The sequence below is a fragment of the Lutjanus erythropterus genome, chromosome 12, assembly GCF_056507025.1.
Source record: "Lutjanus erythropterus isolate fLutEry1 chromosome 12, fLutEry1.hap2, whole genome shotgun sequence".
NCBI lineage: Eukaryota > Metazoa > Chordata > Actinopteri > Lutjaniformes > Lutjanidae > Lutjanus > Lutjanus erythropterus.
The window spans coordinates 8,464,488-8,475,624 of NC_139328.1; the positions used below are offsets into that span (position 1 = coordinate 8,464,488).

Genomic DNA, 11,137 nt, shown 5'->3' on the forward strand with positions numbered 1-11,137 from the left:
GACATTGCTGGAATTGCACTTATTTTTCTAAAGATGAAGGTTAAGACCAACTTTATTGTGATCATACAATCAGAGAGTACAATTATAGAGTCAAATTCAGAAGGCATCACAGGATGCCCATAATCTTTTTTTGTGAATGGATGGTTCATGAATTATAAAAGGTTTCAGAATGAAGGTGTATTTCTTTACACTAAAAAAAGAGAAAGGGATGACTAAAATGAGTCTGACATCCCTATTTTAGACAGAAATGTATGGGCATTTTGTTTGATACACAATATTATAATGCACGTACATGTTAATACATCAGTAATAATGATTCAGTGACATAATCTATGCATGACACCATGGAAGTGACCATTCTGTTGGTATTTTAGGGACATTTTACTGACAATACTCCCATATGTCTTAAATAAACAACTGAGACCAAAACTTCCACCTGTAGTAGTGTAATTCCCAAAGTGTGGTGCTAGTTTCACTGAGTTATTCTTCCACATAAATAAAATATTCAGCAAAATAAACTGTATACCAAATTCTGATTGTGGCTTGAAAAGGCACCATAATCATCTTTCAACTTTAAAATCTTTTCAGCAATGGTTAGAAGAAAGGCTATTCTTTATGAGTGGGTTTTCAAACTGGGGTCCTGGGACCAACGGGGCTCTTTGAGTGGGTTTTAGGGGTCCCCGGCAAAAGGAAGAACAGAGAATTTTAACTTTTACCATGTATTCTGGAGGTTGGAGCTACAAGAAAATAAACGCGGTTGGCTGTTTGTGATCGGCTGTAATTTATAGGGATCCAAGTTTGATCATTTACTGACTTTGAAGACTTTTTCATCTTCAAACCTAAAAATAAAAAAAATGGGTTTTGTGGTCTAATGTGCAGTCTGACATTCTAATAATCAGAGGTGTAACCAGGGTTGTATTGTGGGTAAACTTAGTTTATCCACCCCTAAAAGTACCACCTCTTGGTAAAATGACTGAACAGACTTTTTTCCTTGTTGATATATGCTTATTTTGCAGTTCCTGTTTTTGTCATGTGTCAGCTGAATGATAGAGATCCTGTATTCTTCCCACTTCTTCTTTACAGTGTCACTTCAGTGCATTAGGACAACTCACTGTAACTTGTGCTGGTGACTCATAAAATATAGTATTTCACCTCACAGCGGGAGGTTTGAATGAGTTTCAGCCAAAACTGAAGTGGACAACCAGTACAATCGTGACCACCACTGTATTTCTCTGGGTTTTTTTTTTTTTTCTTGCAGCTCCAGTGTCCAATCAAACGATGGAATTTCCCTCACGTCATGAATTATATTTTTCAGTGGGAGGGAAGGAGGAGATTTGAACTTTGAATCGTGTCTGCGGACACACAGAGAAACAAGCAGCAGTAACAGCTGAGCGAGCAGGAGTGAGAGCTGAGGGCAGGGAAAGTGTCTTCAGCTGTCTTCAGTCAGGACACAGTCGGTCTCAGTCTCTCGCGTCCAGGAGCCAACATGTCCTTCATTCTCACGAAGAAGAAGAGATTTAAGTTTAAAGTAGACTTCAACCTGGAGGAGCTGTCATCGGTTCCCTTCGTAAACGGAGTTTTATTCTGTAAAGTCAGACTGCTAGATGGAGGCTTTGCCGAAGAGTCGTCACGGTAAGTAGTTTTTCTATTTATAGCGACGGTCCACTGGTTTGTTCCAACAAGCTAAAATTAAATTTAGGAGAAACTTGTCGAAATCGGACACCTGTTAAAGCGTTTGTTGTCTCGGCTGTAACTACTCCTTTATCTGCAACGGAATTCCATATAATGAGTATTTAATGAGTTAACGGTAGTTAACGTTCAGCTGCACCACAGTAGCCAACTGTCAGCACGTTAACGTCAACTAACGTTTAAGTTACTGGCGTCTAGCTGACGTTAAAGTCAGGACACTGTACTTAACTAGAGAACAGATGAAGACTTAAAACAGCAACGTTTCAACCCAGGACACTGTGATTTAACGTGATTATTATTATTATTATTATTATTATTATTATTATTATTATTATTATTATATTTTTTCATTAACCTCTGTTTGTACCGTTAGATTAAGATAGCTTAGATTTCTGCTTAACTACTTCAGTTCATAGTTTTGTGTGAATAATAATGATATAAAATGAGATTTAACAGTTATATTAAAAGTGGTGGAAAGTAACTAAGTACATTTACTCATGTACTGTACGTTTGATACCGAATATATCGGTATTATATTAATATCGTGATATTAAACTAGATAATGGTAGATATCGATTTTGAATATTGTGATATGTTGTGTTTTCCTGGTTTTAAAGGCTACTTTACAGTAAAGTGAGGTCATTTTCTGGACTTACCGTGTTGCTGATGATTTTTTCTCAAAAAAATACTCATTGTGTTAATATTTTGTGAAAGCACCAATGGTTATCCTTACATTATTATCTCAATATCTATATCAAAGTATTCGATCATAATATTGTGATATTTGTTTTTGTCCATACATATTATTTTATATATTATCCAGCCCTATCTGTTGGGTGGTTTAACTGACAGCATTGTATCGTATTCTATAAGATCATCATATGTTTGCACTGTTAGAGAAGTTGTGCTATGTTATTTTAGAGAAAATGTGTATATCAGGATAAATACCGGATATAGTGAAATACCCCAAAGATATCGAGATATTATTTATGAGTCATAGTGCACAGCTCTATGTGAGTATTTCCATTTTAAAGTATTTTATGACTTTTCCATTAAATTTCACATGACCTATCGTTCTGCTTACTCCACAACGTTCATCTAACTTTCAGATTAAAATGAACACAAAGTAATGTTTGTATGTATGGTAGTTAAATTCACTCTACCTCCATCACTTACAACATTAATAGTATTAGTAATTAGATAAAATAGTAGACGACATGATATAGTAAAATCATAATTAAATTGACACGGGCCATTCTGCCTCATAAACAAAATGTTTGATACTTTTGATACTTGAAATACTTTTTGTTGCAAATACTTTTAGACTTAATTTAAAAAAGTTACCTGTAACTAAATATTTTCACTAGTTTCCCTAAAGGGAAACATCTAAATATTTATTCCATCACTTTTCTAGTAATTATTATTATTTGGAGATTGTTAATAGCGCAGATAATTCTTAAGATGGTGCATTCGTCTGAGGCAAATTTTCCCTCTGTTGCATTGTACATTCATGATATATTTTCATTGTTTCTATCTGTGACAATGCACAAAAAACTGCATCCTCTTCCATTGCAAAGGAGTATGCAAGCTCAATCCTATGGGACCTGTGATTAAAACTGCTTGTAGCATTTAAATGAGTCACTCTGGAAAAACAGGCACAGCGTGGCAGCACATGTGAACCGCTAAACCGTCATTACTTTGCCATGGCAACTGTCTGTTCCTAAAAAAATACCGTGTAAACACTGACTATATTCTTATATCCTGCTCCCACCACAACCTTTGTCTCCTTTCCAGAATACAACAATATTGTGACAGTGTTGTGTTATGATACATGTGGTGTATGGTCATTCTTATTTCTATTTTATTTCTATTTATACTACCATTGATTTTGTTTTGTTTTTTTGAGGACGAGTGAATACATCATCTAATAGCAGACATTTACTTAAGTAGAAGTACAGATGTGCAACAAAAAAGATTCTGGTAAAAGTTGAAGTACTGATTCAACTTCTTTACTCAAGTAAAAGTGAAAAGGTACAGGCTCTGAAATGTACTAGAAGTATTAAAGCAAAAAGTAGCCCTTTGAAGGACATTTCTGTCGGCTGTTTCTCCGCAAAGCTGACTGAACCTCACCTTTTCTCTGCAGTCAAGTTTTCTTTTCTTGTCATGTTACTTTTTTTTTCCATTGATTTTTGTGTTATATCTGTCGTGTAGGACATTCACTGATGGATACACAGAGAAATTGTATTTTCTATGTGTTATTTCCCAATCCATTTATGTTGAAATTGGCCTCAATGTTGAGAAGGCGGTGTGCAGTGATGCAAAATAAAAGTAATCAGTGATTCCCTTCAATTTCTGCCTCTGTGTAATGGAGGTAAAAGGTGGCTCAAAGCCTACAGGAAGATCATCAGCTCATTTCACAGACACACTTCATTCCTTTGCATATTCAGATTAAAATTAGAAAAAGGCACAACTCCATCTTTCATCATTCTTGATGGTCTGGGTGGGACTTGCTCTGTGGCTTATCCATGCACAGATCTGGCAGATTTGTGATTGACATCTGCTCTTTCCATATTCAGTATGACTGTGTGTTTTTGTTGTGTAAGGAGTAGTGTTTCTAAATGTGCTGCTTCTCTCACAGGGAGTCAGTCCAGGCCAACTGTGTGCACTGGAAGAAGAGATTCTCTTTCATGTGTAAGATGAGTGCCAATGCTGGGACAGGTGTACTAGACCCCTGTGTGTGCCGGGTGTCTGTGCGCAAGGTACAGGACTTTTTTTTTACTGCCATCAACCTCTGTTTTGTTGACACAACAAAATTCATAGCAACAGTTTACCATCGCAAGAGTCAGAGACAGTTAACTGAGACTTGAATGTGCTAAGAAAATATTTATGTGCACTGTTAATTTGTAACCACAAGTACTTTGTGCAGGAAATGGTCATACTGCAAGGAGTGGCAAATATTTTAATGAAAATAATTTGTGCGATCGTCATGAAGCAGACAAATGTAACCTCACTCATTTCTGTGTTTTTGTCATTTTAGGAACTGAAAGGTGGAAAAAGCTTTGCAAAGGTAATACTCATGTTCTGAAGTGTGTAGACAGGCATTTGTTGTAAACATAGCAGCTTAAATACCAGAGATCCATTAGCACGGTCTTATCATGGAAAACATTAGATAACAGTCGGCCTCCAAGTACCCTTCAAGGACTTTTTGGTTGAGTCAGAGTCTTTGTCTTACTAGTTTCCGGCATTGGTTACTGATTGAAAAATCTGTAAATCAAAACCTATGTTTTGTTAACCAATAACTTAAATGGTGAGTTAAAGAATTAGGTTATGTGATTTCTCAAGAATTGAGTGTTCCATCTCTGTTTCCAAAAATCCTGAACTGGGCCGGATTTCTTCAAGGTGCAGATTAGTTTGTGTTTTATAGCACCACTTTGTCACATGATGATACTTTTGCTGGCACTTTTTTTTTTACACAGTTTTATTATGTAAAATCATCTATTTAATAATTTAAACTGGTTGTCAGATGGTTCAAACAACTTGATCTCTTCTATCCCTGTGCAGCTGGGCTTTGCTGACTTGAATCTGTCTGAGTTTGCTGGATCAGGCAGCACAACGCGACGGTGTCTCCTAGAGGGATACGACACTAAGAACACCAGACAGGACAACTCAATTCTGAAGGTGTGGCAGTGCTTTTCTGCAATCCTCCTTTAAACACTGTCTGAAATATCCTCTATCACACAACCCATTCATTTAATCTTACATGTCTGTTCAAATACAATGCATTTTAGCAAAGCATAGACGAGCCTACAACCTATTCTTGTTATTCTAAAGCAACTAACTAGAGTTTATCAGCAGAAGTAGACACTCTTCTATTTGAAAAAGTTTAATTTATGACATGGATGGAAAAGTTGAGTTCCCTGACAGTTAATGCAGCACATGTCTGAGCCTGTCATCTATTAACTTCCTGAATTTGAAATATGCTGCTTCTTCCTGGGGCACAGATCTATAGTGGGCTTGTATGTCACAAAGTGTTACTCTAAACCTTAGATAAGAGCAACCCTACAAAACTGCTACAAACCAGCTTCCACATATGTACACTTGCTTGTCAATCTAAAACTGCTAAAACTGACATTTCTGTTCTGATCTTTCCTGTTACAGGTTGTCATCACCACACAGCTGATGTCTGGAGACCCCTGTTTTAAAACGTAAGAGCTCATATTGACCTTATTCATCTGCTCCTTTGTTATTATGCGTCCTTAAAAACTGAATATCTATTCAATCTGAAACTTGTAACTAAGGAAATGACTGTAGCTGTTTTCAACTGCGCATTAGAGCTGTGGTTGCAAAGAAAGTCTGTACCTCGCGTTGAAAAGTCTGCCTCTAACCACAGAGGAAAGGGTTTCACATCACATCCTGTCTCTCACCTGTCTGGAAAAGCTCTTTGGTCTGATATTATAGACACTGACAGGCTTTAAAGTTATGAAGTATAATTTTGAAGCTGCTGAGATGTTATCACAGTCTTATGAGAGAGCTAATAAACCTCACCCAGATATTAATCAGCCCAACCTCAGCAGTCAGCAGCAGCTGATGTGTGATCAACTCTGCACAGAGGTTGTATTCTCTCTTTTGTTTAGAGCTGTATGTAGAGCAGTTTGTCACGCAGGCTGTGATGTAACATCACACTCCTGGCAAAGCCTCTACCATGTGCAAACAGTCAGTTTTCTTCAACCAACACCAAGTCTTCCCCTGTATTCTTTCATGTCCCTACGCCCCGTTGGTGTAATAATACACCCACTGCTGCCTAGGAGATGTCTAAAGTGTAAACTGAAGGATGGTCGGCCTAGTCATTCATCCCACGCAGTGTTACTCATTGCATGTGGAGGATTTACAACAGAGCAACAAGAAGGATGACGCTCAGGTTTTTTTTTTTTGCGTCTGACACTCTTTGTCTGCCTCTCCACCCCCATTCCTGTGTTTAACATAGCATCTTTCTCAGCAGCAGAGACGTGGGGTTTCCTGTGTTGACGTCTGCTCGGCCGAAAATTGACAAAAAATAATTCAGTTTTAACAGACTCATTACTTATCCACTTGTATTTAATGTGTAATTAGATCAAAGCGACTGTTGGCTTTTATCTTTTTGTGCTTCCCAGTAAAACTATTTAACAAACTGTTCAATTTGCATAAATTCATTTAATTAGTGACTGTGAAGGAGCAGAGGTAAGAATCAGTTTGAGCTTAAAAGTGCAGTATGTAAGAACTGGCCACTTGTTGAATTGATTCTCCAGTGTTAGTGTTTACACCACTAGCACAGGAGCTTTGGACTGTTAGGAGAAGGACCTTTTTAGGCCTGGTGGGGGGACACAACAGGGAATACTGATGGGGAGACGCACCGGAGGCATACAGAACCAGAGCTATACTATCAGGCTGAGGTACCAAGTGGTATTAGAAGCAGAATTTCCCCCAGGAAAAATGTTTTGCATGGTTCAATGACAGACTGCTGGCAGCATTTTGGTGGAGCCCTAAAAGCTGACTGCTAAATATATCCATAATGCTTTCCAACCATTATATCTATGTTTCCAACTGAGATGTCTCACTGTAACTGTTGTTTAAAAAACATCTTAATATACCCAGATGCTTAGGCCCAGTGGGGTGTTGCTGTGGGCCACCAGACTTGCAATACACTTGGGGTGAGCCTGACAAGAGAGGATGGGCCACACCTAGCTTGTTAGCATGCTAATTTCACTAGATATCTCTGCAACACTATACATAGATGTCTTTGACATAACATCAAAACTTCACATTCTGTTCATATTTATTTTTTACACACTGGCTTGTTGATAAAGCAGTTGAAGGAACTCTTCTCCTCAAAAACCTCAGACACCACCCTGCTGCTCAGTAACATCACTCTGTCTTGTGTTTTCTTCAGGCCCCCATCTACAGCCATGACTCTGGGAATCCCACAGACTGAAGCAGAGTGTCTCCTTGAGGACAGAAAGGGAGGGGACATACATGTATCCCATTCACTTACTGGTATGTACATACAGACTCAAAGAAAGAAAGTGTTCGCTGATCCTTGCAATAACAACATTTTAATTTCACGGTTCTTGAAAGAGAACAATCTAAACACTTCTGTCCATACTTACTAAATGTTTTCCTTCTACTTATGTGTGTGTTTTGTTTTCATTCAGAGACTCCAGGAAAGTCAGTGTCAGTCCCAGAGGAGCTGGTAGCGTTTGGTCACTCTAGAACATCCAGCTACACAAGTCACCACTCAAAAATCTCAGGTACCAAACACAGAGACTCATATTCACCAACATTATCACCACATCAGTTACACAAATCAGATGCATAACGTTTGTGTCTGTTTTTGTCTCCTGTCATGTAGGTTACAGCTCAAATCACTCCAGTTTAACAGACCTCAGCCATCGCCGGAGCGCGTCAGGAGGTTCTGCCTCCACAGGCATCGGCAGCATCCTGGAACCCATTGATCAGCAGGGGGAGAGCAGGACTACTCCCCCTGTCTCTGAACACCCCTCTACCCCCGCTAAAATTCCAAGGTAATACACAGAATTACCCTGAAACTGTCTGAAATTGACACGCACACATAATTGCAACCATGTCTATAATATTAAATAATTCCACTTTGCGTGTGTTATTGTTTGTTTATTGGCTGGCTGTTATCTGCGCTACTTTATAATGACCAGAAATTAAAACATTGCTATCAAGATATATCAAAATATATCTCTTGTTTTTTATTTTCTCAGCTGTCCTTTTGACATATTTTCTATGGTGGTTCTGACCTTTGTGTACAATGACCTTGTTATGAACACACCGAGGGACCAGACTCTAATCTTTCCCTCGTCCACTAAATATATTGACTTATGCCTTTTGTTTGTACGTGTTTTACTATCAAGCGCGTTTGTGTAACTCTTCATGTTGTTTCTGTCTCTTCATTAGACATCCAATAAAGCAGAACTCAGTCGAGAATCAGCTGAAGAGAGTTGATGCCACCAGGGTGGATGCAGATGACATAATAGAGAAAATCCTGCAGAGCCAGGATTTCAGCAATGGCTTCTTGGACTCCAGTGCAGAGGGTGTGTACAGCTAATCTGTAACTTTGCAGACTTACAAAGGCTGTCTTGGAAAATTGCCTGCCTTCCTGCTAAAGGGAACAAATTACTCGGAGGTGTTGCAACATAACGTTTTTAAGTACTTCCTTAAAATGTTGATTGATGATTAGACATTTCTGACGTCAAATCATCGATTTGATGTCAACTTTGACATATGCCAGCCTAAATATTAAGGTTTATTTGATTAAAGGGATAGTCAGGATTAGTGTAAGTGGGGTTGTATGACGTACTTATCTATAGTCAGAAACAAATAGTATTTTAGCCACTTAAAAATCGGCCCATGTAAAAAAAAAAATGGATCTGTTTAAGTGAACGTTATTTTTAAAATATGTTCCCTTGCCATCAGACACTTTTCCTTCACAAAACCATTTTTATATAAACCAAATATCACGCTGTCCAAACCAGCCAGACTCAATTGACAAAATCAGTCATTTTACCTTGCAGTCAGTTAGTTTGTCTTATTACATGACTTTGGTGAATCTCTCAATTTTAAAACACAGAAGTCACCCAATAACACAAACAAACTGACTCGAGGCCACCAGACCATATTCTGACTATGGTACAACACACAACCCTACTTCAAATAATCCTAAGTATCCTTTTAAGGATTACAAAGTTTAGCTTGTATATCATTTCTATGAATATCACAAGGGCAGTTTAACCTTACTGATAGCTGAGCACACATTGTGGCGACCATGTTACAAACCCCCGTCCTTAACCAAACACCAACTGTAATGTTATTGTGTTAAAGAAACAGTGACTCTGCCTGTTTATTTGCGACTGAAGTTTGAGCAGTTTTAGTGTGGAAGTGCATCTTTCGATAGTTCCTCAACGAACAACTACCTCCCTGGATGCTCCCCTCTCGGCTGCCTCACCAGCTTCCCTTCAACGTCCCCCTATCGATTGTCATTTATTTTTAGATTAGCTAGAAACTAAGTGTGACCCACTTTCAAACCTTGGCTGTGCACGGAGTGGCAGTATCCTTCTTTCTAATGTGTGTGTGTGTATTTTTTGCTGCAGAGGAGGGGCTCAGCTTGTTTGTCGGTCCTGGCGGGAGCACAGCTTTGGGAAGCCATCACACAAGGTGGGTGTGATTATGTAACTGTGGATTGCGGGTGCCACGCACCAGCTATTTACTACAAACATGAACTCATTTTAATACTATAAATGGGGATTTTTCTCACGTAGTCTTCATAGCAACGACATGACTGGTCATCACTTTTGTCTGTTTCTAACGCATAAGATACTTTAAGTTTCACATCATAGTGTTAATGAATGCACCACAGTCTGATCTGATAACTACCCCCATTTCCTGTCATGTAACAGATTGTGGCGTTCTGTTTCAGGGTCGCAGCTGGAGCCTTTGAGCAGGTGGTGATCAACCGCTAGGCTTTGGGGAGCATGTGCCTGTCATAAAGGGTGCCGTATTACACTGATGTGGGGGACACAACACTGAATAGTGGAGGTGCCATTAGAACCTGCTCCCGCCTCCCTCCAGGAGATTTAATTTCTCTTATACAATCCCTGTGGAGCTGACCTTCAGAGTCTGTTGTCCAGGAGAGCCCCCTGGTGTTCAAGAAGTGGAGGTGAAGGCAACATTTTGGTGACTGAGATAACTGCTGTACTGACATTTCTGTTGCTCTTCTTGAAAACTGTAAGACGAGGGGTTACTGCTGTAATTCTACACTTATTGTTCAGCCATCTTGATGACATCTGAGCTACTGAGGGGTATCCATGTATGTCAAAGTATCCAACATGTTTTTACTTTTGTATGGCTGATTTTGTTTCACCGTTTTACTTGTTCCGTATGTGGCTGTGGGGGGATCTGTGTCCGTTCCTTGAAGTTTCATATATTTAAACAAATAGAAAACTGACATTGTGGCATTTACAGTGGTTACAGCACCACTGAGTGTCAGATAAACACCTTTGTTCACCTGGTTGTGAAGGAGGATGACTGCATTTAAAATACCATGAAGTTTTTATATTGGGTGCATTAGGTACTGTGTGTGTGTGTGTGTGTGTGTGTGTGTGTGTGTGTGTGTGTGTGTGTGTGTATGATTGCTATCTGTCAAAAGTAATGACTTTATTTTTACCACCTATTTTGTAAATGTGCCAATGTTACGTAGTAAAATGTATATTTGCTGCAGAAGTCATGTAAACTATGTATGTACTGAACTGACAGTCACTTGTTTAAGCTCATGATGTTTTTAAGATGGCATATTATGATGATATTGTTATATTATAATATGATATATTATTATATTATGATGATTATATTTAAGGCCAAATAAAAAAGTGAAATTTTAAAAATGTAGTCT

The 11,137-nt window shown here is 38.6% G+C and overlaps 1 protein-coding gene across 1 annotated transcript; it reads left to right on the top strand.

Annotated features, from left to right (window-relative positions):
* The first annotated feature begins 1,306 nt into the window (after positions 1–1,306).
* LOC146317555 (EEIG family member 2-like) lies at positions 1,307–11,129 on the top strand. Its single transcript, XM_084732763.1, has 11 exons — positions 1,307–1,632; positions 4,328–4,448; positions 4,727–4,756; positions 5,251–5,367; positions 5,848–5,894; positions 7,616–7,719; positions 7,878–7,973; positions 8,075–8,246; positions 8,647–8,783; positions 9,840–9,903; positions 10,166–11,129. Exons 1-11 carry the CDS (start codon positions 1,487–1,489, stop codon positions 10,206–10,208), a joined length of 1,077 nt encoding a protein of 358 aa, XP_084588889.1. The 5' UTR covers positions 1,307–1,486; the 3' UTR covers positions 10,209–11,129.
* Positions 11,130–11,137: the final 8 nt, after the last annotated feature.

Bases quoted from the DNA above. Each gene is read 5' to 3' on its own strand.
- LOC146317555 (XM_084732763.1), top strand. From the start codon at position 1,487: ATGTCCTTCATTCTCACGAAGAAGAAGAGATTTAAGTTTAAAGTAGAC. The intron at 4,449-4,726 runs GTACAGGACTTT...TTGTCATTTTAG, and splicing joins GCCGGGTGTCTGTGCGCAAG to GAACTGAAAGGTGGAAAAAG. The intron at 9,904-10,165 runs GTGGGTGTGATT...GTTCTGTTTCAG, and splicing joins TTGGGAAGCCATCACACAAG to GGTCGCAGCTGGAGCCTTTG.